At 52.7% G+C, this 27,178-nt stretch overlaps 8 protein-coding genes across 8 annotated transcripts; 5 read left to right on the forward strand and 3 right to left on the reverse strand.

Annotated features, from left to right (window-relative positions):
- The first annotated feature begins 2,384 nt into the window (after positions 1-2,384).
- On the forward strand, positions 2,385-9,487 carry BDQ94DRAFT_626 (glutamate synthase (NADH)). Its single transcript, XM_026776204.1, has 4 exons — positions 2,385-2,817; positions 2,920-2,960; positions 3,020-6,369; positions 6,429-9,487. The coding sequence occupies exons 1-4, from the start codon at positions 2,642-2,644 to the stop codon at positions 9,240-9,242; spliced, it is 6,381 nt and encodes a 2,126-aa protein (XP_026632012.1). The 5' UTR covers positions 2,385-2,641; the 3' UTR covers positions 9,243-9,487.
- A 400-nt stretch (positions 9,488-9,887) lies between these two features.
- BDQ94DRAFT_164783 (uncharacterized protein) lies at positions 9,888-11,087 on the reverse strand (the record flags this gene model as incomplete). Its single annotated transcript, XM_026770120.1, has 1 exon — positions 9,888-11,087. The coding sequence occupies one exon, from the start codon at positions 11,085-11,087 to the stop codon at positions 9,888-9,890; it is 1,200 nt and encodes a 399-aa protein (XP_026632013.1).
- An 80-nt stretch (positions 11,088-11,167) lies between these two features.
- Positions 11,168-12,258, reverse strand: BDQ94DRAFT_132145 (EMI1 family protein). Its single transcript, XM_026764001.1, has one exon. It carries the CDS (start codon positions 12,220-12,222, stop codon positions 11,539-11,541), a length of 684 nt encoding a protein of 227 aa, XP_026632014.1. The 5' UTR covers positions 12,223-12,258; the 3' UTR covers positions 11,168-11,538.
- Positions 12,259-12,525: 267 nt separating this feature from the next.
- BDQ94DRAFT_156009 (cytochrome P450) lies at positions 12,526-17,380 on the forward strand (the record flags this gene model as incomplete). Its single annotated transcript, XM_026768577.1, has 5 exons — positions 12,526-12,715; positions 12,775-14,526; positions 14,582-15,117; positions 15,675-15,874; positions 15,928-17,380. The coding sequence occupies 5 exons, from the start codon at positions 12,526-12,528 to the stop codon at positions 17,378-17,380; spliced, it is 4,131 nt and encodes a 1,376-aa protein (XP_026632015.1).
- Positions 17,381-17,841: 461 nt separating this feature from the next.
- On the forward strand, positions 17,842-19,816 carry ilv3C (putative dihydroxy-acid dehydratase; the record flags this gene model as incomplete). Its single annotated transcript, XM_026772752.1, has 3 exons — positions 17,842-18,259; positions 18,345-18,556; positions 18,620-19,816. The coding sequence occupies 3 exons, from the start codon at positions 17,842-17,844 to the stop codon at positions 19,814-19,816; spliced, it is 1,827 nt and encodes a 608-aa protein (XP_026632016.1).
- Positions 19,817-20,107: 291 nt separating this feature from the next.
- Positions 20,108-23,052, forward strand: BDQ94DRAFT_164788 (WD40 repeat domain-containing protein; the record flags this gene model as incomplete). The annotated part of the gene is made up of 8 exons (XM_026770121.1): positions 20,108-20,147; positions 20,212-20,369; positions 20,438-20,589; positions 20,664-21,601; positions 21,659-21,793; positions 21,847-21,978; positions 22,035-22,333; positions 22,390-23,052. The coding sequence occupies 8 exons, from the start codon at positions 20,108-20,110 to the stop codon at positions 23,050-23,052; spliced, it is 2,517 nt and encodes an 838-aa protein (XP_026632017.1).
- A 188-nt stretch (positions 23,053-23,240) lies between these two features.
- On the forward strand, positions 23,241-24,698 carry BDQ94DRAFT_653 (uncharacterized protein). The gene is made up of 2 exons (XM_026776262.1): positions 23,241-23,675; positions 23,747-24,698. Exons 1-2 carry the CDS (start codon positions 23,378-23,380, stop codon positions 24,550-24,552), a joined length of 1,104 nt encoding a protein of 367 aa, XP_026632018.1. The 5' UTR covers positions 23,241-23,377; the 3' UTR covers positions 24,553-24,698.
- A 406-nt stretch (positions 24,699-25,104) lies between these two features.
- BDQ94DRAFT_657 (putative tetracycline transporter) lies at positions 25,105-26,822 on the reverse strand. Its single transcript, XM_026776268.1, has 2 exons — positions 26,542-26,822; positions 25,105-26,482 (listed from the first exon to the last, which is right to left on the reverse strand). The coding sequence occupies exons 1-2, from the start codon at positions 26,608-26,610 to the stop codon at positions 25,211-25,213; spliced, it is 1,341 nt and encodes a 446-aa protein (XP_026632019.1). The 5' UTR covers positions 26,611-26,822; the 3' UTR covers positions 25,105-25,210.
- Between the last annotated feature and the right edge of the window lie 356 nt (positions 26,823-27,178).

Consider the following 27,178-nt stretch of genomic DNA (forward strand, 5'->3'; position numbering starts at 1 on the left):
CCTGCCAAGCAATTTTGGAGTAAGAAATAGGATTGCTTCTTCAGTAACTCATTATTATTTTATTTTATTTATTTATTTCTTTCGCTCTCCCGCCGGAATTGTCCTCTTTCCCGGGTTTACCAGGCCACTTGGGGATGACTTACCATGTGCAGCAACGCACTTTCAGCACAGGCCGACCAACTGATTGGGACAGAATCGGGGATAAGCACTGTATCCCTGCGTTGCCCCACCCCTACAACGCCCAATTATGTTATCCAACTGGGCCCTCTCCCTTCTGCTCTCGTCGAACAGTTGGAGGAAGAAGGAGAAACTGCGAATCGTGTAGCCCGGTGTCACGTTTGTTTGCCCACCCTAGCCATGTCTGGCACACGGGCACGGAGATGGGCTCTCTTGTATATGCGATGCTCCAAATATTTAGTAGGTACGGAACGCTTGGCGTGTCTTATGGGGCTACTACTCGGTACTTTCAACCTATTAGTTGTATACACTCCCACTAGCATATTGCAAGTATTCTTTTAGCCAGCAGTGCTTGCAACACTCAAGGCACACTGTGGCTCATATGAACGAAGACTTGCGAACAACTGATGAATAGGATTGAGTTAAGTTGAGATCATGGCCGTCACGATCAGCAAGGATCATGCGAGCATATACATATTAGCGCTCAAGAAATAAGACAATAAGGAATCGATACTGATTTGTTGTCGCATTGATGGGCTTCGTGCATTGGACCACAGGATGGTGACTTATGATCCCATTAGACTGAAGTGGAACAGGCCACCCAGAGCCATCTAATTCTTCTATTTGTGGACCGACGTAGGTATCACCACCAGGACGATCATGTTACGGTTGAGCCAACCTCTCCAACAGCAGCACTCTGGGTCCTCTTCTGACTGGGTATGCCAGCCAACCCTCTTGGTGGATGGCCGGCCAGTTCTCTCACCCGATGGGTCAATTTGTAATTAAGAGTTGTGCGGCAGACTTGAATGGAGCTTTGCGTGATGGGAGAAACATTTCAAGCCCACTTGGAGGCAGTGCATTAATACAATGGAAACTCCTTGGAAACTACTTACTACTACTACAATGTTGCGTCCCGTAATGTGATTGAATACCACAACTCGTTGATTCTCGTATTGAGTGAACGAAGGGAACCAGCATTACGGCACGATACGGAACAAAGTACCCAGTAGACTCCCACTAGCGCCGTCAGCGGACAACCTTTTTCTGTTTCCCTTTTTCTTCTTTTTGGCCCGGGCCCCACCGGCCTGGATCTTGACGTAGCCAAAACCTAATCTTTCTGCGGAAGGTTGTAAAACCATCATGTTGATTGGTCGGCGCTAGTCTTATCTCCTTCTCTAGAACAAATCCCCGGCTGGAGGTGAAGTACAGTCCGGCCTCTCTGGTAATTGGGAAAAATGGCCAATCTCTCTTTTCTCTCTCCATTCCACCCTCCCTCCCTTTCAATACAATGAGCGGATGGAAACGCTTTCTACTCTGAGACAAGTCAGAAACCCTGCTGCCAAACTAACTACAAGCCCGACAACAATCCAATCCACAAATAGTCGACGTAAGCCACTCACTCTTACACCACTCATCTTTCTTATTTTATTTTATTTATTTTTTTTGCCTTCTGCACCATGATGACAGAAGCAATAACAAACCTACCTTTGTAGATCACCAGCGTGTATGCGCATGGAACTACATCATACACGGGATATTCTGGTGACTGTTATGCAGAGTGAGGGCAACAGAATCAATGAATGAATGATGGGATTGATTGTATCATTCAATGCGCCATCTTCCCACCCCCCTTACAGTACCCTCCGTAGTCTACTCCGTAGTAGGCGCTAGAATTCATTGCCATCTGCCAGCCCGCATTAGTTCCTTTTTCCCTGCGCCCGTCAACCACCGTCTGACTGCTTACACCTGCCTGGCTTTAGACTACCTACTAATATTGTCTTTCCTTTTTGGCACTCCGTCTTCGCTCCTCCAGCTAGGTAAGCTACGATTTGCCACGGAAATCGCTTGATCATCCCCACCTCGGTATTTTTCGGTTCCCGTACCATTTGGCGTTTTTAAAGTAAATTGGATCTTGCGGTGGACTCACCCGACCTGAGCCTAGTAGTAGTAGTAGTCCTTACTACTACTGGAGGTGTCTTCATCCGCCCAGAGACCGAGAAGGGAAGGGGGGGGGTAACCCCAATTTTACATACTGGTCTGGTACGGAGTATCGGAGGAGTCTCGAGGTGAAATCCCCGGACCGCACCCCCCCGTAGTAGGAGCTCCCGCTCTCCCTCTCTCTCTGTCTTGCCCATTTTATTATTCCCCTCCCTCCCTCCCCCTCTCCCTGGTCGCTTCTCTCCTTCTTCTCTCTCTCTCTTCTTTCTCCCATTATCATTCCACCAGGAGTCAGACGCTGGGCCATCACCATTAAAAGTTTCTGGATTTTGCCCCTTCCTCGCCCGCGTCATTGTACACCCACCCCTCCGGTCTTTGTGACGACATCGTTCTTATCTATAACAGAACGAATTGCCCCCTCCCCCGCCCCGACTTGTTCCGCGGCGATTTCCTGCCCCCCCAAACAACAACCACACCAATTTCCCTAGATTTGCTACTCCATTTTCTGTCGGCCACCGGCGGAAGAATGGGTCTGAACTTGGAGGAACTCTATGGCAAACCTATAGTGGAAGAGCAGACTCCGAATGAGTATTCGGAGTACCAGCCAAAGAAGGGTTATGGCTGGGCAAACACCCTGCCCGAGAGGCAAGGTCTTTATGACCCCGAATACGAGAAGGATGCTTGTGGTGTAGGCTTTGCGGCGTAAGTGCTCAGCCGGGAACACCCCCCCCTCAAAAGCGATCTCTTGATTGCGCCCTGGGATTCATGGAACGACGGGCTAACAGCTACTTTCTCAATTTCTAGTCACATCAAGGGCAAGCCTAGCCACAAGATTGTCAGTGATGGTAAGCATTTGCAATCCGATATGTGGTGATTTCGGGAGCATACTGACTGACTTCTGTAGCTCGCAATTTGCTTTGCAACATGACCCATCGTGGTGCCGTTGGCTCGGATGCACGCGATGGTGATGGTGCTGGTGTGATGACCAGTATCCCCCATAAATTCTTCATTAAGAACTTTGCCCGTGAGGTTGGAGTTGATCTCCCTCCCCTCGGTCAGTATGCTGTCGGCAATCTTTTTTTCAAGCCTGAGGAAGAGTCCGTAAAGGAGTCCGTACAGAGCTTCGAGGAAATTGCCACATCTTTGGGACTACGAGTGTTGGGCTGGCGTGAGGTCCCCCGCGACTCGACCATTCTGGGTCCCGCCGCTCTTTCCCGGGAGCCTACCATCATGCAGCCGTTCGTCGTGCTGAAGTCGGCTTATGGCGAAGGAAACAAGCCAGAGCTTACCGACCCAGAGCTCTTTGACGTCAAGACATTCGAACGTCAATTGTATGTCCTGCGAAAGCGGGCTACTCACGTCATCGGTCTCGCCAATTGGTTCTATCTCTGCTCCCTGAGCAACAGAAATATTGTCTACAAGGGTCAATTGGCCCCGGTCCAGGTATACCAGTACTATCATGATTTGGTAAACGTTGACTACGAAGGTCACTTTGCTCTCGTCCACTCCCGTTTCTCTACCAACACATTCCCTTCTTGGGACCGTGCACAGCCCTTGCGTTGGGCCGCTCACAATGGTGAAATCAACACCCTTCGTGGCAACAAGAACTGGATGCGCGCCAGAGAAGGTGTGCTGAAGTCGGACATTTTTGGCGAGGAGCTGGATTCCCTGTACCCCATTGTTGAGGACGGTGGTTCCGACTCGGCTGCGTTCGATAACGTCCTTGAGCTGTTGATGATCAACGGCGTGCTTTCATTGCCTGAAGCAGTCATGCTTATGATCCCGGAAGCCTGGCAAGATAACCCGGCTATGGATCCGGCTAAGGCTTCTTTTTACGAATGGGCGGCTTGCCAGATGGAGCCGTGGGACGGCCCGGCTCTCTTTACCTTCTCCGACGGTCGCTACTGCGGTGCAAACCTCGACCGTAACGGTTTGCGTCCTTGCAGATTCTACGTGACAGATGATGACCGCATCGTTTGTGCCTCGGAGGTTGGTGCTGTAGACATTGACCCTGAGCGCGTGGTTCAGAAAGGTCGTCTGCAGCCTGGAAAGATGCTCCTGGTCGACACTGTGGCTGGACGCATCATCGATGACTCTGAGCTTAAATACACTGTATCCCACAGACATGACTTTGCTTCGTGGCTGGATAAGGAGCTCCTCAAGTTGCCCGCCATCAAAGAGAGCCTCGACGAACAACGCGTGGACTTGACACATGCCTTGGACGAGACGACCATTCAGAACGATCCTCGTTTGAAGGCCTTCGGCTATTCTTTCGAGCAGGTCAGTCTACTCCTGGGTCCCATGGCTGCAGACTCTAAAGAAGCTCTGGGATCTATGGGTAACGACGCTCCCTTGGCTTGCATCGCTAAGCAGCCCCGTCTTATCTACGAATATTTCCGCCAACTCTTCGCCCAAGTCACCAACCCCCCTATCGATCCTATTCGAGAGGCTGTTGTTATGTCCTTGGAGTGCTACGTTGGTCCTCAGGGTAACCTTCTGGAGATGGAACAGTCGCAGTGCCACCGGTTGTTGCTTCCTTCCCCTATCCTCAGCATCCCCGAGTTCAACGCCCTGAAGAACATTTCTCAGGCCCACAAGGACTGGACTGTAAGGACCATTGATATCACCTTCGAAAAGGAGAAGGGTGTTCCGGGATATTTGGAGGCCCTCGATGCCATCTGCGATGCCACAACTGAGGCTATTCAGAACGGTGACAAGATCCTCGTGCTCTCAGACCGCGCCACTGGTGCGAACAGAGTTCCGGTGTCTGCCCTTCTTGCAACTGGTCTTGTTCATCATCATCTGGTCCGCAACAAGTGGAGATCTCTTGCTGCCATCGTTGTGGAAACCGCCGAGGCTCGTGAAGTGCACCACATGTGTGTCCTCGTCGGTTACGGAGCTGACGCCATCAACCCCTACCTCGCTATGGAATGTATCTTGAAGATGAACCGGGAGAAGCTGATCCGCAAGCAGCTCCCCGATGAGAAGGTCATCGAGAACTACAAGGCTTCCTGCGATGGCGGTATCCTCAAGGTCATGAGCAAGATGGGTATTTCTACCCTGCAGTCGTACAAGGGTGCTCAGATCTTCGAAGCCCTTGGTATCGATGACAGTGTTATTGACCGTTGCTTTGCTGGAACTGCAAGCCGTATCCGCGGTCTGACCTTTGAACTGATTGCCCAAGACGCGTTTGCCTTCCACGAGCGTGGATACCCCTCTCGCGAGATTGTCGATATCCCCGGTCTCCCAGAATCTGGTGAATACCACTGGCGTGACGGTGGCGAGGAGCATATCAATGACCCTGTTAGCATCGCAAACATGCAGGATGCCGTGCGCACGAAGAACGACAAGTCCTATGAGGCGTATGCCAAGGCTGAGCACGAGCAGATCAAGAACTGTACCCTCCGTGGTATGCTTGACTTCGATTTCGAGCAACGCACACCGATCCCTATTGACCAGGTCGAGCCCTGGACCGAAATTGTTCGTCGATTCGTTACGGGCGCCATGTCGTACGGTTCTATCTCCATGGAGTCTCACTCCACCCTTGCCATTGCAATGAACCGCCTTGGCGGAAAGTCGAACACCGGTGAAGGTGGTGAGGATCCCGAGCGGAGCAAGTTGCTGGAAAATGGCGATACGATGCGCTCTGCCATCAAGCAGATTGCCTCTGGTCGATTTGGTGTGACATCTCACTACCTTGCCGATGCCGATGAACTGCAGATCAAGATGGCACAGGGTGCTAAGCCTGGAGAAGGTGGTGAGCTTCCTGGCCACAAGGTTGTCGGCCCCATTGCGCACACCCGTTACTCTACTCCTGGTGTCGGCCTCATTTCGCCGCCACCCCACCACGATATCTACTCTATCGAGGATCTGAAGCAACTCATCTACGACCTCAAGTGCTCCAACCCTCGCGCACGTGTCTCTGTTAAGCTTGTGTCGGAGGTTGGTGTTGGTATCGTTGCGTCCGGTGTCGCTAAGGCCAAGGCTGATCACATCCTGATCTCCGGTCACGATGGTGGTACTGGTGCCTCTCGTTGGACCGGTATCAAGTATGCCGGTCTTCCTTGGGAGTTGGGTCTGGCCGAAACCCACCAGACTTTGGTTCTCAATGACCTGCGTGGACGTGTTGTTGTGCAAACTGATGGCCAACTTCGTACTGGTCGCGATCTTGCGGTCGCTTGTTTGCTCGGAGCCGAAGAGTTTGGGTTTGCTACGACCCCTCTGATCGCCATGGGCTGCATCATGATGCGCAAGGTAAGATGAATATGGTATTTTCGCATGGACTCGTGCTAACACTTAACTTTCACACCTAGTGCCATCTCAACACCTGCCCTGTCGGTATCGCAACTCAGGACCCGGCGCTTCGAGCCAAGTTCCAGGGTACGCCCGAGCACGTGATCAACTTCTTCTACTATGTCGCCAACGAGATGCGTGCTATCATGGCCAAGCTAGGCGTTCGCACCGTGAATGAGATGGTTGGACGTGCCGAACTTCTCAGGGTTCGTGATGATATCCGGAATGCCAAGCAGGAGAAGATTGACTTGTCGCTCATTCTTACCCCTGCCCACTCCCTGCGCCCTGGCGTCGCTACCTACAACGTCCGCAAGCAGGACCACCGTTTGCACACTCGCCTCGATAACAAGCTGATCGCCGAGTCTGAGCTCGCCTTGGAGAAGGGCCTCCCTTGCAGAATCGAGTGTGATATTGTCAACACTGACCGTGGGTTGGGTGCTACCTTGTCTTACCAGGTCAGTCGCCGTTATGGTGGCGAAGGCCTTCCTCAGGACACCATCCACGCCAACATCAAGGGCTCCGCTGGTCAGTCATTCGGCGCTTACCTTGCTCCTGGTATCACTCTCGAGCTCGAAGGTGATGCCAATGACTACGTTGGTAAGGGTCTCTCGGGTGGTCGCCTTATCATCTACCCCCCTCGTGGTGCTGCATTCAAGGCCGAAGAGAACGTCATTGTTGGTAACACCTGCCTTTACGGTGCCACTCGCGGTACGTGCTTCTTCCGCGGTATGGCTGCTGAGCGTTTCGCTGTCCGTAACTCCGGTGCCACCGCAGTCGTTGAGGGTGTTGGTGACCACGGTTGTGAGTACATGACTGGTGGTCGCGTCCTTGTTCTTGGCTCGACTGGTCGTAACTTTGCTGCTGGTATGTCTGGTGGTATCGCCTACATCCTCGATATGAAGCAGGACTTCCACTCCAAGATCAACATGGAGATGGTTGAGGTGTCCGGCCTGGAAGATCCCGCAGAGATCGCCTTCGTTCGTGGCTTGATCGAGGATCACCATCACTACACCGGATCGGAGCTTGCCGCCCGTATCCTGTTGGACTTCACTCGTGCCCTTCCTCACTTCGTCAAGGTGCTGCCCACAGATTACAAGCGCATCCTACAGGAGGAAGCTGCCAAGGCTGAAGCCGCCAAGAAGGCAGAGTTCTCTTTGCCTCAGCTTCCTAGCACTCCAGTCCCTGCAGAGAAGCCCAAGGCTCAGTCCGAAGATGCCAAGAAGGTTGAGATGCTGGATATTGAAGATAGCATCAGCGACTCTAAGACCGAGAAGAAACGCTCAGCCCTCATTTTGGACAAGACTAGGGGTTTCATGAAGTACAACCGGCGCAGTGAGAAATACCGCAACCCAGCTACGCGTACGCGTGACTGGGCTGAGCTTTCCAATCGTCTGAGCGAGGATGAACTCAAGTACCAGTCCGCTCGCTGCATGGACTGTGGTGTGCCTTTCTGTCAATCTGACACTGGCTGCCCGATCTCCAACATCATCCCCAAGTGGAATGAGCTGGTGTTCCAGAACCAGTGGCAGGATGCTCTCAACCGGCTACTCATGACGAACAACTTCCCCGAGTTCACTGGCCGCGTTTGCCCTGCTCCTTGCGAAGGTGCTTGTGTCCTTGGCATTAACGAAGACCCCGTGGGTATCAAGTCTATCGAATGTGCCATCATTGACCGTGGTTTCGAGATGGGCTGGATGGTTCCTCGCCCTCCTAAGACTCGCACGGGCAGGAATGTTGCTATCATCGGCTCTGGCCCCGCAGGTCTCGCTGCTGCCGACCAACTTAACCGGGCTGGACACACCGTTACTGTCTACGAGCGTGCTGACCGTATCGGTGGTCTTCTGATGTACGGTATTCCCAACATGAAGCTGGACAAGAAGGTTGTGCAGCGTCGTGTTGACCTGATGGCTGCTGAGGGTGTCAAGTTCGCTCCTGGTACCCCCGTTGGCCCTGAGCATGAGATTACCCTAGACTCTCTGCGCCAGACCAACGACGCTGTTATCATTGCTACTGGTGCCACTGTGGCCCGTGACCTGAAGGTTCCTGGACGTGAGCTTGATGGTGTTCACTTCGCCATGCAATTCCTGCACCGTAACACCAAGTCTTTGCTGGACTCCAACCTTGCCGACGGGGCGTACATCTCCGCCAAGGACAAGCACGTTGTGGTTATTGGTGGTGGTGATACTGGTAATGACTGTATTGGTACATCTGTTCGTCACGGTGCTAAGTCTGTCACCAACTTCGAGTTGCTGCCTCAGCCTCCGCCGGAGCGTGCCCGCGACAACCCATGGCCTCAGTGGCCCCGTATCTATCGTGTTGACTACGGACACTCCGAGGTCAAGACACACATGGGCAAAGACCCTCGTGAGTACTGTGTCATGTCTAAGGAGTTCGTTGACGACGGCAATGGCCGTGTCAAGGGTATCAACACGGTTCGTGTTGAGTGGACCAAGAGCGCTTCTGGTGGCTGGGACATGAAGACCGTTGAGGGCAGTGAGCAATTCTTCCCCGCGGACCTTGTTCTTCTCTCCATGGGCTTCCTTGGACCGGAGGACCGAGTCCTCGGCGAGGAAATCGAGCGCGATGCTCGTAAGAACGTCAAGACGCCGCCAGGACATTACTCCACTAGCGTTCCCGGCGTCTACGCTGCTGGTGACTGCCGCCGTGGCCAGTCTCTCATCGTATGGGGTATCAATGAAGGTCGTCAATGCGCCCGTGAAGTAGACACCTTCTTGATGGGCATCAGCTCCCAGCTCCCCGTCACTGGTGGCATTGTGCGCCGGCCCGCTATCGATGCCGTTCCCCAGGCTGCTCAGCAGACAGTATCTGCGTAAATCCATTAGGGTTTGCGCCTTGCTGCTAAATCCGCTAGACAGGTTTTAGCGTTGACCGCACAAAACCTCCGTCATGATAGCAACGAATCTACGAATTCCCATGTCGAGAAGAGAAAAAGTGTTTTTGATTCGGCCAGGCAATGTTGGGTGGCTTATATCTGTCACGGCATTTACTTTGATCTCAACTACGATACGTTGCGTCTGTCTCCATGGTCCCGAATGGAAGTTCTAAAAAAGAAGGGGGGGGGGGGGGGGGGGGGGGGAGAGGGGATACTGTCTGGTCAAATTATTATATTTGATTTGGTTTTCTGTTTTTGAAGGATGATTTGCAGCGTTCTGTTCCTTCTCAAAAGAGGTGCGAGGTGTCGGAGCGTTTGTGATTTCCATCCAACACATTTTGATGTACATATTCTCTTCATGACCATATCAATTCCATGATTCAGTCCATTTATCCCATCCAGTAAACAAGGAAGCATTAGTAAAAACCCGAACTACCATCTAAAAGTATGTATGACTCCGCAGAGTAGGTGCATACGCCTGAATCCTATATACTTCACGCATGCTAGTTGCGTGGTATATACACAACCTTCTAACACCAGCCCAACCAGTATAAGACAAGAACAGAATAGAATAGGATGGACAGATCTACACCGAATCTCTATCCATATCCTCATCCTCATCAATCTCATACCCCTCCTCCCTCTCATTAACCTGCTCCCAGAAATCCGCCCCCATGACATCGGACGCCTTCCTCCGTTTCATCATCTTCCTCATCTTCCTCTTCTCCACCCGACCCCCTTTCACCGGACTCGGCCGACGAGGAATAACCACCCCAAACCCACCATTATTATAATCACCACCATGACCCCTGACAGAACCCCCACCCCCACCAGCAGCAACAGAAAACCTCGCAAAATCCCTCTGCTGCGCCTGCCTCGCATGCATCACCGCCACCTGCATCAAATACCCCTCCTCCATGAGGAGAACCTGATCCAGGAAGTCCCCGCCCAGGAAACTCAGTGCGTCATAGACGATGCTCAACCGGAGCGTGCTGATCTGCGCCATGTGGTAGAGGTTGCGGTAGAACATTTCATTGTCGAGTTGAGTCGGGGGTTTGCGGATGGGTCGGAGGGGATGGTGGATGATGGGGTGGGCTGTTGGTGGACTGGTATTGGGGATGGTTGGGGAGAAGGTGGAGGAGGAGGCTAAGGCGGCTGTGGAGGAGGTTGTGCTGCTGAGGTCGATCCAGGAGGTGGAGGGGGAGGATTGGGTTGAGGTGGTTGGGGAGGGAGATGGGGATGGGGAGTAGATGGGGATTTCGGTGATGGGACCCCATGTCACGGATTTGGGGGGATGGAAGTGGTATAGGGGTGGTTGTTGTTGTTGTTGTTGTTGGTATTGAGGGTGGTGAGGGGTGAAGGGGGATGGGGATGGGAATGGAAATGGGGGTTGGGTGGTTGTTGGGGCTGGTGGTGTTGGTATTGATGTTGATGCTGATGCTGATGTTGATGTTGATGTTGATGTTGATGCTGGTGGTGGTGGTGGTGTTGGTGTTGGTGGTCTGTGAGGAAGCTGGTGATGTTGATCTGGGTGGGCAAGTCCTTCCATAGTATCCAGCGCCTTCATATTCGTGGTTATATTCATGTCCACGGTAGGGTAGTTCTTGAGGCTATTAGCCTTGATAGTAGTCGATCCAGAATCTGAGTCTTCTGTATAATTGGTAGTAGTACTTAGCATGGCGGAAATGCGATGGAAGAGCGTGCGCATGCGATATGTGGCGGTTAATGGTAATTTCAGTCTCTGCTTGATGCGAAGAGGGTTGGTGAAAGATCCAAAAGGACGCATCATATCAGGTGTTTATTGTTCCTGAAGAAGTTCATATCGTAGCCATGGTGCTGAGTGGCCCAATGTTTGGCTGTGGGTGGTTGCTAATGGTTGACAAGGGTGTTGCTATGTGAGGTCTATATATAGGAGCTGCGCAGAACAGGACAAGTCAGGATGAATAAAGACACATCGGGATTGTCCGTCGGAAGCAAGTCGCTTTATTGTGTGTGTTGGAGACGGAGATTTCCTTTGTCCTGAGGTTGGTGGCTGAGACAATTGATATGCTCAGATGATGATAGGTGATTGATTTCTGCTAATGCTATTGTACAACGTGCCCCACGAGTTCGGGGAGAGGTATCCATCTACATGGTATCGAAACATGAAAAAAATTGGGAGATCCCTTGGTATGTGTGAAAGATCTGACACAAAGACGAGAAAAAATGGATGGGGTCATGATTGGTTGGCTTCTTTTTTAGGCTGTAGCAGCTTTCTGCCGCGCTGCTTCTTCTTCCTCTGCCTGCATTTCCCGTTCCAGGGCCGCGAAATCCCCGGAGAACGCATTTTGCACCGGCTCTGTCCGCACGTCCCACACGTCCTCGCTGCTGGGCCCTGTCTTGTACTTGATGGCCTTCTTCCGGTTGTGATCGCGGATTGCCTTCCGGCGCTGCTGATCCGGTAACGTGCGGGTCTTCATGCACATCCAGAAGTTGTCCCAGTGTTCGCTGCAAGACCGCAGCTCACCATAGCGGTAGACGTTGACAAACTGGCCTCCAAAGGACTGACAGAAGAACGCGTAGTCGAATGCGGAGCGACAAGACATGGTATCATCGTAGAGGGATTCGGGAGCAATGGACGAGGGAGGTGCTTGAGGATCGGTGGAGGATGGTGATGATGTGGAGTCGGATGATGTGGAATTACCAGCGGATTGTGTCTGCTGCTGCTGCTGCTGCTTTTGACCACTGATGTCGCTCTCCAGACTGGCGATCAACTTCTTCCATTCTGCGTCAGCCTGCTCCTCGCGGGTGAGAGTCCGGGGTTGCGGTGGTTGTGAAGGTGCGGAGGTGGTCTCTGGAGGGGGTTGTGAGGCAGGAGGACTGGAGGCAGCAGGCGCAGAAGACTGGCCCTCTTTAGGGGCGGAGCTCCACCACCAACCCATGGCAGTGACTGGTTTCAATGGGGGATAGGATGGGGGTCTCCGGTGGAGGTTTGGATGGGAACAAGAAGAGACGGCGGAATTCAGTTGAATGGATTCAAAGCGGATCGAATCCTAAATTTCACCCGAACGCGCCGTGACGGTAATGCGGAGCTTCTCCGCACCAACTAGGATGAAATACCCGTCACAGTATGTATTGATCCAGATCATCCAGTCGACGTCATAGTTGGAGAACTCCAGGAACAGCGTCTCTTGTTCTTCAGGAACTCTTCTAGCTTCCTGCACAATGCTGCGAGGCCTACAGAGATGATGCGAATTCCCTATCGAGCGGTGGTGCCCCGCGCAACTCTACTCCATGCACGTTTCAGTAGACCACCTGCGGTTCCTTCCTTGACAAAGGCGTTCATCGTCAGTCGCCGTACTTCGTCACATGCCTCTTTCATCGAGACTGGGCACATTGACGTGAAAGACGACGAGGGTCTTGTATTTGTGAATAGTACGAGCCTGGACTCTTGAAAATTTATAGGCCTTGCTAACAATCCATGTTGGGAATAGATATCTTTCCGTCGAAGTTACAATGGTTGCTACAAGGACCGCTGAGCGGGAACAAAACTTACGAAGAGGCGTTGAAACGAATCAACAGGCCCCATCTGGCGGCGTCGGATCCGTTGCATATAATCCGTCGCGTATTCCCTCAGAGTCTGAACGTCGACATCCGGGAAGTCATTCCGCGCTTCAGAGAAGGCGGCGCTTTTGTGAAATATGTTCGCAAAGATGGTGTCCGGGACAATGATATTGTAACCGCTGTGCAACACCATCTGGAGCACAATCCTATCCGGCCCTGGTTCAACCCGTTCCAGCAGGTCAAAGTTGCCCATGTGCATGGCAGACCGTGGATCGAGGATCTATATCGCATTCCAAGCCAGCGGCTGCGCGTGGAGTTCCTGCCAGGCTCCGTTGATGGAGCCGCAACGGAACTGACCACGGAAACGTTGTATTCTTTCTTCAGGAGATATGGAAAGTTAAGGGACATTGAGAGACAACCTACCGATTCGAAGATCGCTCCAAGATATGCTTTTGTGTCGTTCACGCGGCAAAAGTACGCGGTCATGGCCAAGAACTGCATGCACGGATTCACTATCCCGGAGGAAGAAGGCGGCGGCAAGTCCGGCACGAGAATCAAAATCAAGTACGAGCGGAAGATCAAGTTTTCCGTCATCAAGGACTGGATCCTGAACCATCCGAGAATAGTGATCCCTGCAATTGCTGCACTCATTGCGGCCATCACTGTGACCATCTTCGACCCTATCCGCACCTTCTTCATCGAAATGAAGATCAAGGCCACTCTGCAAACCGAGGAGAACAGTGTCCTTCAATGGATCCGGAATCAGGCCAACAAGGCCAACATCATCTATTTCGGGCGCCAGAGGACAGACCCTCGCCGTCTCACTGCGATATGGGAGGATCGCCAGGGAGATATTAAGCAGTTGCAGTCCTGGCTGATGGAGAATGCCGAGACGTTCATCGTCATCCACGGCCCTCGAGGCACGGGAAAGAGAGAGCTTGTGTTGGACCGAGCCCTTGAAAACTACAAATACAAGGTCGTCATCGATTGTAAACAGATTCAAGATGCCAAGGGCGATACTGCAAAGATAGCCCGTGCTGCTAGCCAGGTCGGATATTGGCCTGTGTTCTCATGGATGAACAGCATGAGCAGCTTTATCGACCTAGCTGCGCAGGGCATGATTGGCACCAAGGCCGGCTTCTCTGAAACTCTGGATGCGCAGCTCAGCAAGATTTGGCAGAATACTGCCACTGCCCTGAAGAGGGTTGCACTGTCCAATCGGAAGAAAGATGACAAGGAGGCACATCTCTCAGACGAAGAGTACTTAGAAGCTCACCCCGAACAGCGTCCCGTCGTAGTCATCGACAACTTCCTGCACAATGCCACCGAGAGCAGCGTGGTGTACGACAAGATCACCGAGTGGGCCGCAGGCCTCACGACCGGAAATATCGCTCATGTAGTGTTCTTGACTACTGACGTTTCCTTCTCCAAACCTTTGAGCAAAGCCTTGCCAAATTCAGTGTTCCGGACCATTTCCCTGGGCGACTGCTCGCTCGACGTGGGCAGAAAGTTTGTACTCAGCCATCTTGAGCATGGGGCGAAGGATGGAGCCAATTCAGGCCAGAACATGCAAGAGGTAGGAGACTTGGGTACCTTGGATAGCTGCATAGAAGTGCTGGGAGGCCGAGTGACCGACCTTGAGTTCATGGCACGGCGCATCGAGTCTGGAGAAACGCCCCGAGGTAAGTTGGATCCACTTTGGCTGATCAATGGCGCGTATGGCTAAAAATAAAACAGCGGCAGTCAGTCGCATCATCGAACAATCGGCATCCGAGATCTTGAAGATGTTTGTCTTTGACCCTGACATTGAATCCAAGCAGTGGAGCCACGAACAGGCCTGGCATTTGATTAAGACGCTAGCCCACTCCCAGGATGGCACTTTGCCGTACAATCAAGTTCTTCTCTCCGATCTATTCAAGGAGAACGGCGAGACCACCCTCCGAGCCCTTGAGCAAGCCGAGCTTATCGCAATCAGTTCCGTCAACGGATGTCCTGACGCAGTGAAGCCTGGCAAGCCCGTCTATCGGGCGGTGTTCAAGCGGTTAACGGAGAACAAGACCCTGAGTAGCCGGCTGGATCTGGACATTGTCAAGCAGCTGCTGAGCAGTGAAAACAAGAGCATTGGGAAATATGAGCAGGAGCTGCAGGTATTGGGATCTCTCCCCAAGCAGCCCCGGGAGCTCAGCGCACGGATTCAGTGGCTCCTGCAGAAGGTGGCAAGTTCGCAGAACAAGATCAGCCAGTATGAGCACGAGAGTGCCATCCTACAGAAGGTGTTGCGCCGCGAGCATTGACCACGAGGAAAGATGTATATTTTGGTAACATTGATAATACTAATAGTTAGTTTGTTTCACTGAATGAATGATGAGCCATAAATAGTACAGAGTAAACGAGACGAAGGTGAGACCAACCGGGAACGACTTTAGCCGCAAGCCACGCAAACCAGGAAGAGATCAGGTGTGGCTGAGCTAAGCGTCACAGCAGCCCGTTACGGTAATTAACGTTAACAGAATAACTCAGTTGGCCATCATCTCAAAGCAAGCATCAAACTCTCATTTCTATTTATGCTTCAGGCGTTGCACAAATCTTTCTTTTCTTTATTCTTCCCCCTTTTGAATGAGAATCGTTGCTTCATCAACAGTGTAAATTGTGCTTCCTGTGTTTCTTTGGTTATCCATGTCATCTCATCTGTGATCGCAATCCCCCGTCCTTCCTTTCCCCAATTCTGCCCCCGTCTTCGGGACGGTTCTTCCTCCTTCATATTACCATGGAACAATATGACTTGTTAGCGCCAGGAAATCTTGTACGATTCGTCGGCGATGTTCTCAAGTCTATCGGATGGCCAGCCATAGTGGCTATACTGGTCTCCATCTGCGTGGTGACTCGTCTCATCACCGAATTCCAGAGTCGTCCCCGTGGGATCTCCGAGGGTCGTCCGCGTCCCGTAAGGACGGTGCCATATTGGCTGCCCTGGCTGGGCCATGGCCCGGCCTTTGCCTGGGACCATGTCGATCTCCTTCAAAAGTCCAGGTTTGTCTCCAAAACCAGCCGGCAGGAGCTGCAATTTCTTACCAATCTTACAGAAAGTCCATGAAGGAGGCCGTGTTTGGAATCTACATGGGTGGCACCAAACACGATATTGTCGTGTCCCCATCCATGGTCAACTCGGTATTGACTGCTCGAGGTACCTCCTCGACGGACTTGATCAATTATGCCCTCGAGAAGATCTTCGGTGACCGGGGTGTGATTCGTAATCTGAATCCTGTTGACCATCATACGCTCAACCACAATATCCCCAACCTTCTCATGCGGGAGCCTTTTTTGACGGAAGGCACCAGAAACGCTACCCGCCTGATTGAACGGGAGATCCCTAACTTGGTGACTAACTGTCGAAGCATCGTGGACCAGATGCTGTGGGAGCGCGGAAGCCAGGCTATCGTCGTTGACGGGGAAGACTCGCTTGCCTGCGAGGTGAATTTTTTCGCCCTCATTAGAAGGTTCGTTGGACACGTCACTACGGCAATTTTTATGGGTGAGGCCATTCTTGAGGCTTTCCCTGCCCTGCTGGAGGATGTATTTACGCTGGACAACCAGTTTGTGCTCCTGTCCATGGGCATCCCTCGGTTGGCCCACCCTGGGGTTTCCGCAGCGCATGTTGCCCGTAGACGGCTCCTCGATTCTCTTACAGCGTATCACCAGGCCTTCGTTTCATGGGATGATGGGATTGATCCCGGACTTACGTTTCGAGATCTCGACGACATCTCGGAACCTATAAAGGAGCGAATCCGCAAATGCAAAGAGCTGGGACTTTCTGCAAGGTCTAGTGCACCTGCACATCTATCCTTGCTCTGGGCGATGAATGGAAACTCCCCGAATGTTGTCTTTTGGCACCTTCTTCGGATGTATGCCAGCCCTACGCTCCTGGAAGAGATCCGCAAGGAGGTCGCTCCTTATGTAAAGATTGTTCGGCAGGAAAGCGGCTTCGCTTTCCAAGAAGCCCCCAAGCTGTCAATTGATACAGAAGCGCTAGTTAAGTCGTGTCCGTTGTTGAAGGCAAGCTTCTATGAGACATTGCGCTTGCATTCAGCGCCTCTGTCGTTTCGGGGAGTGACCGCTGACTTAACCATCACGGAGTCCGCTGAAGATGCTGCTATCGCTGGCGTAGCGCAGCCTCGGTCATATGAACTTAAGAGAGGCGATACCGTGGCTATTCCGCACGCTGTTCTCCATACAGACCCCAAATACTTCGCGAATCCTCGTGATTTTGACCCGATGAGGTTCATCTCGACCGACTCCGAAACTGGACAGAGGAAAGCGAACGTACACACCATCAAACCCTTTGGTGGCGGAGTATCTGGGTGTAAGGGCCGCGCCTTTGCAGAGAGGAAGCTCCTCGCGTTTGCCGCGGCAATCATCACCATGTGGGATGTCAAGCCAGCCCAGGAGGGAGGCTTTACCGTTCCTGAACATCGGCCATCTGGAGCGGCATATCTGCCTCGGAAGGATGTCCGGGTGCGCATCACACAGCGTGCTTAGGAGCGGTGTGGTCTATAGTGCAACTTTGCATATACACGGAGTTTGGTTGCATTCTATTTTCGTACATAGATTATCTAGGATAAATGGGCTGGCCGGTTGGTTATCAATGCTTAGGCTGGAGAGCTTAATACAATATTCTGTTTCCTTTTTCACAGTAACAGCAACTGCTCTCTCGCACATCAACTAAAATAGCTTCGGCGTCTTGGCCCGAAGGTTCGGTAGAAGAGCACCTCTACCGAACGTATAATTTCTTGAATGAAGCTAGCAACTAGTCATACGAAGCCAGTGGGGTGAGAGGCTATGGGGGTTATTACGAGCTTATGCTGCGGAAAAGAATCCGGGCAACTCTACCCACAATGTCGCCATCCCCCACATAACCTCATAACTCCCCATCTCAATTGCAGACAACAATCAAATGCTAAGGAAACACTGTGTTGCTTTGCCCTCCTAAGACATCAATCATGGAGAGCACCTCAGAACCCACGTCTCAAAGCGACTATGACCTCTCAACCCCCATAAACTCCACCTCCGGCCTTCGTCAAGGCCTATCATCCTACGGTGATGCGCATTTCTCTCTATTCCTGCGAAAAGTATTCATCAAAGCCCTGGGATACTCTGATGAGGCGCTATCTCGCCCCATAGTTGGTATCATTAACACCTATTCCGGGTTCAATCCGTGCCACGCCAATGCTCCTCAACTGATTGAAGCCGTGAAACGGGGAGTGCATCTTCAGGGAGGGCTTGCTATAGAGTTCCCGACGATTAGTATCCAGGAGAGCTTTGCCTATCCGACGAGCATGTTTCTGAGGAACTTGATGAGTATGGATACCGAGGAGATGATTCGTGCTCAGCCGTTGGATGCATGTGTTATGATTGGAGGTATGGGCATGCTAACCTCTCCCTCATTTCCTGTAGACACTCAGAAAATAGCTTCATAAATTGATCTTCAGCTAACATTTCATAGGCTGCGATAAGACTGTTCCTGCTCAGTTAATGGGCGGCATCTCTGCCAATAAACCTATCCTTCCACTTATCACGGGCCCGATGTTGCCGGGAAGTCATCGCGGGCAACGCATCGGTGCTTGTACTGATTGCCGGAATAACTGGGCGGCCTTTCGGGCGGAGGAGATTGATATTGAAGAAATATCGGCTATTAATGAGGAGCTTGCTCCGACGGTACGTATTCTAGCCTATGATGCCATAGAAGACCTTCCTCTTTGCTGATAGTAGTTGCAATAGGTCGGAACTTGTGGAGTTATGGGAACTGCCAGTACAATGGCATGCGTCACAGCGGCTCTAGGTATGATGCCGCTGCGTGGTGCGTCCGCACCAGCAGTCTCCTCGGCGAGAATCCGAGTGGCCGAAGAAACAGGGGCAAATGCAGTGGCGGTGGCACGCGCTGAACGACGACCTCAAGATATCCTCTCTAAGGAGTCTTTTCTGAACGCCATCACAGTGTTACAAGCCATCGGGGGTTCCACCAATGCTGTGGTACATCTAATGGCTATCGTAAACAGACACCCCAAGTTACAAGGGCTTATCACCTTGCAGACTATAGAGGAAGTTGGGCAGCGGACACCGCTCCTCATTGATCTAAAGCCAAGTGGTGACAACTACATGAACGATTTCCACAATGCAGGTGGAATGCTAGCGTTGCTTCATACCCTCCGCCCACTTCTTCATCTCTCAGCTATGACCATAAGCGGCAAAACTTTGGGCGAGGTCTTGGATTCTTCACCGTTCAGAACATTTCCCCTTTCGCAGCAGATCATCAGACCACTATCTGATCCTCTCCACCCTTCATCCTCACTAGTCGTACTCCGGGGAAACATCGCGCCCGACGGAGCAGTCATGAAAGCGTCCGCATCCAAGGACCGACGACTGCTCTCTCATACTGGACCGGCCGTCGTCTTCGAGAACTCCGCAGACCTCGCCAAGCGCATCGATGACCCCAACCTCGAGGTCACACCCGATTCAGTCTTGGTTCTGAAGGGTATCGGGCCCAGGGGCAACCCCGGAATGCCCGAAGCAGGCCTTATACCTATCCCACGTAAGCTTGGCTCCGCAGGCGTCAAGGACATGCTGCGGCTTTCCGATGGACGCATGTCAGGAACAGCCGGGGGTACTATCGTTCTTCATATTTCGCCCGAGTCAGCGCTGCGGGAGTCGCCCTTCGGAGTGGTACAGACAGGAGACTCAATTACTTGCGACATTACGACGAGAAAGCTTCAGCTTGAGATCTCAGATGAAGAGTTGAACCGGCGAATTGCCGTCCGGAAGCAGACGTTCGAAGCTAGCGGGGCGGAAGCATCGCATGTCCAAGAGTGGAAAAGAGGATATCGGGCGCTGTATGAACGATCGGTGAACCAGGCACAGGATGGCGCTGATTTTGACTTTCTCTCAGCGAATGGGCCATCATTAAATGATGGGAAGTAAACCATGGATATTTAGTGGTAGTAGTAAAGAGACAGATAGATCATTGGCAGCCCTGACCCAATGCCCTAAGCCCTTTCTTCCCGCCCGAATAGGCAAAAGTAGATGCAACGCGCGGAACGCGTTCCCCAAATCGGGAGGCGCGTTGCAGGAGAGACGGAGAGAGACACTCACCTCCGCATCGCAACCACGAGCGTCACATACAATGTCAGATCGGGGCTAGATCGGTGCGCTGAAGTTACTTATTCTATTTTCTCATAACACCAGAGGCTCTATATTTCTCGTCACCGCACCATGGCTTCTGAAGCTATGCGTCCCCGGGGCCGACCAGCCCGTGAGTATACAATCACCCTATACCTTTCTTCTCGGCTTCCTAACTAACATTCTGTGATTGTCAGATACCCCCGGGATTACGGTACTAGCATATACACCAGACGGACGCCGCGTTATAACGGGTGGTTCTAACTCCGCGATCCGAATCTACACTGTTGGACAGGATGGAGAGCCGAAGACAATTGACGAGGGAGTTGATGGGCATCTTGGAATTGGAGCTACTGTATGCTCAATTGACAATTTATTCATGATGTTTATACTCGTTTGATATGCTAATACATCCCGCGACAGAATGAATCATTCATCATGGGCGCTGAAGACGGTACCGTCTGGCAGTACGAAATCGAGTCTGGCCGGATGGAGAAACTACTTGTTCGATGCGCGCTACCGGTGCGCGATATCGCCGTTTCGAAGGACGGGGAGTGGGCGGCTGTTGCGAGCGAGTTAGTAGCATACCCATTATATTTAACCCGTGAGGTATTAGGGATGTGGCTAATGAATTGCGCGCTGCTGCTAGTGAGCTTACGGTCAAGATTGTGAACATCGAGGACATGACAAAGGTCAAATATCTCCGGGAACAGGCCAAGGGAACAAAACATGTTACTTTCGACCCCAGCGGGCGGTACGTTACAGTGTCATGTACGGACGGGATGCTCTATATCTATTCAATGCTCTCCGACGAGCCTGAGCTGGTTCGCAAGGTGGATGGAGTGATCCGAAGGCTGGAACCGGAGGATGAAGCGACCTCGCAGATTGTGTGGCACCCGGACGGAACGGCATTTGCGTCTGCGGAAGCGACTCGGGATATCGCCATCTTCTCGGTGGGCGAGTGGAAGAAAGAGAAAGTGTTCTCTGGTGGGCATAACGGGGAGGTCACGGCGATTAGCTGGTCGCCTAATGGGGCGCTACTGGCGACTGCCGGTAAAGATGGCCAGGTTCTGCTCTGGGAAACGAAGTCGCAAAAGGTTCTGGAGCGGTACGATTTTGCGAATGTGATCAACCTCGCTTGGCACCCGAGCAATAATTCGCTGTCATTCACGACATCCGACGGAGAGTTGTTCATCTATGATGGTATTGTGCCGAGAGAGCACCAGCCACTCCTGCAGAAGCCGCTTCAGGCTGCACCGATCTTTTCTGGACCTTTGACGGAGATCTCGAACAATGTGAGACCACCGCTGGCGAACCGGCCCAAGCAGACGATTGAACGGCGGGCACGCACGCCCGACTCATTGGATGATGTTCTCGACTATGATGTCGGCATGGAAGACTTTGTGGAGGATGATGATGGAGCTGGGTATGCCGAGGATCTCGCACGGGGCAAGCGTGCGGGCTCGCATTTAGATGATGTGGATGGCCGTCCGGACAAGCGGCTATTAACCTCGTTTACAAAACCTAAGGTGCATCCTCCGCTTCAGCCGGGAAGTACACCTTGGAGGGGCAACCGACGGTATTTGTGTATGTGTGCCCAAGCAGCTTGAGTGGTGCTGATGCCAAGTGTGCTGACTGGACTAGGTTTGAACTTGACCGGCTGTGTCTGGACGGTTGATCAAGAAACGCACAACACAGTGACAGTGGAGTTTTACGACCGGGAACTTCATCGCGATTTCCATTTCACTGATCCCTATCTGTACGACCGGGCGTGTCTCAGTAGGTTCAATGGGTCTCAAGACCAGATCAACAGTGTAGCTAACGATGTCCAGATGAGCACGGAACGTTATTCTCCAACAACCCTACGGACGGCAGCCCTGCCACGATCTTTTATCGCCCGCACGAGACGTGGACGACGCGTGCGGACTGGCGGACACAGCTGCCGAAGGGAGAGTTCATTCGAGGTGAGAGCATCGCCAACTAATATTTAGGAGGCTTGTGGGTGCTAATCGACTGGCAGCGCTGGCGCTCAGTGATTCATACATTGTCGCAGTGACGACCAAGGACTATGTCCGTGTATATACGCTGTTCGGCACACCGTTCAAAGTGTACCGACAAAAGAGCCCGGCGGTTACTTGCGCCGCCTGGAGAGACTATATCATGACGGTGGGCAATGGCCCGCTGGGAAGCGATGGTCGCACGGCCACGCTGCGGTACACTGTGGAGAATGTCAAGCGGGATGAAGTGTGCCAGAATGAGGATGTGGTCGCCATCCCGGAGGGTGCCGAGCTGCGGAGTGTCTTCTTCTCCGACGCAGGAGTGAGTGAAGCCTAGGCAGATCTATCAGGTTCAATCTGCTAACAACTGTCTAATAGGACCCGTGTATCTACGACTCCGAGGGCGTTCTACTCGTTCTGCAACACTGGCGCACAAACGGGCAGGCTCGCTGGGTCCCGCTACTGGATACGAGACAGCTCGAGCGTCTTGCGAGTGGTCGCAAGGAGGAGACATACTGGCCCGTTGCTGTGGCTCAAGACAAGTTCCACTGCATCATTCTCAAGGGAGGGGATAGATATCCGTACTTCCCCAGGCCTTTATTGAGTGAGTTCGACTTCCGCGTCCCCATCACCGACACGCCTGGAAAAGGACCGGATGAGGAAGAGGAAGAAGGCAACACACGCGGTGAAGGGGCACGACTCGAGGAAGCGTTTGTTCGGAGCAACATCATGCTGTCACTCTTTGAGGACCTCCTGGGATCCACCAACGCCACTACCGGCCAGCGAGCAGAGTTGGCGCGAAAGGAGCTGGAAGTGGACAAGTTTCTGCTGCAGCTACTGGCAGTGGAATGCCGCGAGGGCGAAGAGCGCGGCATGAAGGCTCTGGAGCTGGTGCAGATGATGCGCGACCGCAATGGCAAGATGGTGGAGGCTGCTGTTAAGGTTGCGCAGCGTTATGGACGAGGCGTGCTGGAGGACAAGATCCGCGATCTGGCGGAGAGGCGGTACATGGGGGCAGATGATGACGATGAACTGGCATGAGACAGGAAATAATCATATGTTACGGTTGTAAATAGATACCAAATGCACGGAGTTTCTGCATTCTTGATCTATTCTTGTGTTGCCTCAGGCTGTGACGGAGCGGGCCGACGTCATCTCCCGCTTACTTTTCGATTGAACTTCATTTGCATTTCGATGCCAGTTCCATTGCTTCTTCGACCACGTTCCATCCTCACTCCATCTTCCCTCTGCACTTGCTGTCTCATGCATCTGCCAGCTTATGACTTGACCCCACCCTTCCGCTGCCCCCTCGCAAGGCATGCATTGATCTGCTCTCAACACAAACTCCCTGGGTGAACCTCCGGGAATGCCGCCGAAGCTGGTCTCTGGCCCTGCGCCACGCGCTCTCCGACGTCGTCTACTACCTCCTACAACACACTCTCCGATAAAACCGCCTGTCTCCCGGGAACAATACTTCGTTTCCCCTTCTCCGCGGACCCTGGCCCAGCCACGGCCTGACATTATACATGGTCCGCAGTTGACCCGCGAGTCACCGACACTCTTCTCGCAAACTGGTTTCCGACCGTCTGTATCGGATCCTCTTGACGGGGGTTCGAATCGAGATCATGAGCCTCCTGACGAGCGCATCTTGAAGCTTGGAAAGAGTGGGTGCTCCCCAGATCAACAGGCAATCCTACAGTATGTGTCCGATGCTGACCGAACGAACCTCCCACAGCTCTCCGCATCCTCTCGCCTCTCCTCCCCACCCTTCTCATCAACCCGCTACCCCCGAACATACTCTCCCCCAGCATAGCCTTGCACCTATTCCCCTCGACACACCCGCATCTCCCCACTGTCAAGGGCCGAACATTGTATCGCGCCGCGCTCTGGACCGTCCCAGTAGCATGGAGCAGTCTCCCCCTACTAGGGAACGTGAAGCTCCAAATTCTCAGTGAGCGTATCGTCCGCGCAGGAACGGTCCTCGAACCCGAACGGCCTGACAGCGACCACGATACCAGCGACGAGCGTCTCGTCGTGCGCTGGCGAACGGAACCGCGGAACGAATCCACTACCTCCTCCGACCCAGAAGGTTCCAGTACAGCGTTCACCGCCGCATCTCCTACTCTACCTACTGATACCCAAGGCACCAACAACAATAATGGCAGTCACTTGTCATCCTCGAAAACGGGAATCAACAAAGGTCTAAGCGTCCTGCTGGGTGGGGACGCTCCGATCTTCAAGTTGAAGAAGGAAGAGCAATTTACGGGACTATTCATATTCTCCTTCGACGAGGAAGGTCGCATTGCGTCGCATACGATCGAGCATGCGGATGATGCGCGCGGATGGAATCGCACGCCTAAGTTCGTGACCCTGACTGACTGGTTGATTGGGAAGGCACGAGGATCGCTTGACCCTGTTGCAGAGCCGGGACTAGCGATGCAGGGGTGTCATTGGCAGGATGGACAGGGGTTTCTTGATAGGGATCGGTACCATCACGAACATCAGGAACAACAGTATTATCCTCATGGTCGGCGGTCGTAGGCCCTCAGGCCTCGCTGTTTCTTTACCGATAAGATCTTGCTGTTATGGATCCATGACCATATTGGTGCTCATTTACTGTTCAATCCTCCACTCTTTATCCTTTCCTTTCCGGTCTACTCTCAATATCAAAGGGATCAATGTATAGAGGCCTTTGCAGGGCGGTATGGTCTGGAGAGAAATGACCCGATCTCAAGGTTGCTTGACCACTCTGGTTTTGTTTCTTTACGGTGGCTGGCTATCTGATTTGCTTGTTTGATCAGTTGACGGCGGTGTTTTCGAGGAGAGTTCTAGATGCTCATATTTATTCTCTCTTGTCTTTTCCACTCCTTCCATGTATTTTTCTCACTCCTCACTCCTCTCCAATGTATATTATACCCAGTAATGACCAATTTTGAATGTTACTGTTCTATTTCATGTAATTTAAATGTACATTTCGCTACCCGCTGACCGCTGATCCAGCCAGCCAGCCAGCCAGCCATCCAGTAGATAAATATGATAGTGTAGATATCCTCCTACATGATGTAATGCATATCAAGTCAAGTTCATAAAACCACCAAGATCAACAACATACACTCAACAGAAAACTTCACTCTATAAATCCATCTTTTATCGTCACAGAATCTTTCAAACAATCCAACAGGTATCATCTGAGAACCAACTACGCCTTTGCAGGGATATTTGGCGACTTCAGGCACGTAAACACAGCCACGCAAACTGTAACCATCGCAATCCCACCCGTAGTGTAGGCGATTTCGCGCCCAACCCACCAAAACAACGAGCAGAAGAGCAGCGGTCCCGCCGCGCGTCCGACCTGACCCCAGCTACGGAGTCTACCCAAGACCGCACCGCGGTCTGACTCCTGTGCCTCGAAGCTACCCAGGCTGTTGAGGCCCGTGACGACCGTGGCACTGGTGATGGCGAGGAGGCTGCCAGCGGCGTAGAGGCCGGAGAGGGAGGAGACGCGCGCCAGCATGAAGAAGGATACGGTGCAGGCGAGGACGCCGGCGCGGACAGTCACGAGCGGGGGAAGACGGCGCACGACGGTGCCTTGGAGGAGGGAGGCGATGAGACCCATCATGGAGAGAAGACGGCCGTTTAGGGCGGACGGGCTGGCTTGGCTGCCGGCGTAGAAGGTGGCGGTCAGGAAGGGGAGGGAGAATTCGAGGCCGGAGAAGGGGAGGAGGAAAAGGAAATGGATTGCGTTGAGGATGGCGGGGTTGTTGGTGTGTTGTTTGTGCTTGGGGGTGGAGGTGGAGGCGGAGGTGGAGGGCTTCGAGGCGGACGTGGTAGTTGAGGAGGTATGAGTGAGCTTGGTGAAACGAGGGTGGGTTTCTGGCAGACAGAAGTAGATGTATGCGGTTTCGACGACAATGAGTAGAAGGGAGACACCGGCTGCGGTCGCGAAGGGGTTCGCTGCCACGGTGGTGATGTTCGAGAGGAATGCTCCTAGGGCGGGTCCGCAGGTGAAGGCGATGCTAAAGCAGGCGCCCACCAGAGCCATGGTCGAACCACGCTGGCTGGGGTCACTGATGTCGGTTGCAATGGCGTTGGCCAGCTGCACGTTTCCTTCACTGAGACCGCCGACGATGCGACTGGCCAGGAAGGTGCGGAAATCCGTGGCAGCGACCCAGAGAGCGACGCTGAGAGTGTTGCCAACCATGGAGTATAGGAGGGCGGTCTTGCGGCCGCGCTGGTCGGAGAGACGACCGATAAAGGGAGCGGCTAGAGCCTGCAGAAGGGAGAAGAGAGATCCGAGAGCGCCACCAAGGAGAACAATATCATAGCGCGAGTCGATGGGCTTTGCGAAAGAGTTCTTGTAGGCATTGAGATAGTGGAAGACGCGGTTCAGCAGCGAGTTCGGAGAGGGGTCTTGGTTGCGGTAGAAAGTGAGGAGGGATGGAAAGAGGGGTAGAATGAACGTGAAGGATATCTAGATCGGCTATTAGAGAGCTATATGGAGAGAAGGCGGGTAATAGCAGCAACACATACCAAATCCAAGAGCAACGAGGTCATCAAGACCTTGAGGATCTTCTTCCGCTGGTCTGCGGCAACCGCCATGGTGGTGAGATGGCGAGGTACAGGGGGACACTAGGAGGTCAATACGAGTAGGAAAGAAAAGGCCCGGAATAAGAGAGCGAACGAAGAGAGATCTAATTAAGCATGAGGAACAGAAAAAGAACGAAGGATAGCAGCGTTCAGCAGCATAAGAACGGAAAGTCGAAGAAGTACAACAACAAGAACAACAACACGATGGCATCTTCTCCTCCCCCGAGGCACCTGCCAATTATGTCATAGCCCTGAGCCCTATCAGATGCGGGACTCGGTCTTGGCTGCCTTTTCGGGACAATCCAAGTGATCGGTTTCATCGCTCTATGATCTTGATTGCATCTTTTGCATCTATTGCATCTACAATGGTAGGTATACTGGATTGGTCCTGAGGTGGTGAGGAAAAGTAAGTGCGCCGCTGGCTTCCATTGCCATCAAGCTGCACTTTGACCTTGGATTCCTAGCAACTCTGTCCCGGCCGTCAACAGCCAGACTGTCTCCCCTGCTCCTCCGCTGCGAACCGCCCTGGCCTGCGCCCTCCATGTCAACATAAGATGCAAATGAATAAAATACAGGAAAA

The sequence above is a fragment of the Aspergillus welwitschiae genome (genome assembly GCF_003344945.1).
Source record: "Aspergillus welwitschiae strain CBS 139.54b unplaced genomic scaffold BDQ94scaffold_1, whole genome shotgun sequence".
NCBI classification, from domain to species: Eukaryota; Fungi; Ascomycota; class Eurotiomycetes; order Eurotiales; family Aspergillaceae; genus Aspergillus; species Aspergillus welwitschiae.

Excerpts from the sequence above, each read along its gene's own strand:
- BDQ94DRAFT_653 (XM_026776262.1), top strand. The coding sequence starts at position 23,378 with ATGCCGCCGAAGCTGGTCTCTGGCCCTGCGCCACGCGCTCTCCGACGT. Across the intron at positions 23,676-23,746 it reads CATCTTGAAGCTTGGAAAGA|CTCTCCGCATCCTCTCGCCT; the intron begins GTGGGTGCTCCC and ends AACCTCCCACAG.
- BDQ94DRAFT_132145 (XM_026764001.1), bottom strand. The coding sequence starts at position 12,222 with ATGGGTTGGTGGTGGAGCTCCGCCCCTAAAGAGGGCCAGTCTTCTGCG.
- BDQ94DRAFT_657 (XM_026776268.1), bottom strand. The coding sequence starts at position 26,610 with ATGGCGGTTGCCGCAGACCAGCGGAAGAAGATCCTCAAGGTCTTGATG. Across the intron at positions 26,483-26,541 it reads CCTCGTTGCTCTTGGATTTG|ATATCCTTCACGTTCATTCT; the intron begins GTATGTGTTGCT and ends TAGCCGATCTAG.
- BDQ94DRAFT_626 (XM_026776204.1), top strand. The coding sequence starts at position 2,642 with ATGGGTCTGAACTTGGAGGAACTCTATGGCAAACCTATAGTGGAAGAG. Across the intron at positions 2,818-2,919 it reads TGTGGTGTAGGCTTTGCGGC|TCACATCAAGGGCAAGCCTA; the intron begins GTAAGTGCTCAG and ends CTCAATTTCTAG. Across the intron at positions 2,961-3,019 it reads CCACAAGATTGTCAGTGATG|CTCGCAATTTGCTTTGCAAC; the intron begins GTAAGCATTTGC and ends TGACTTCTGTAG.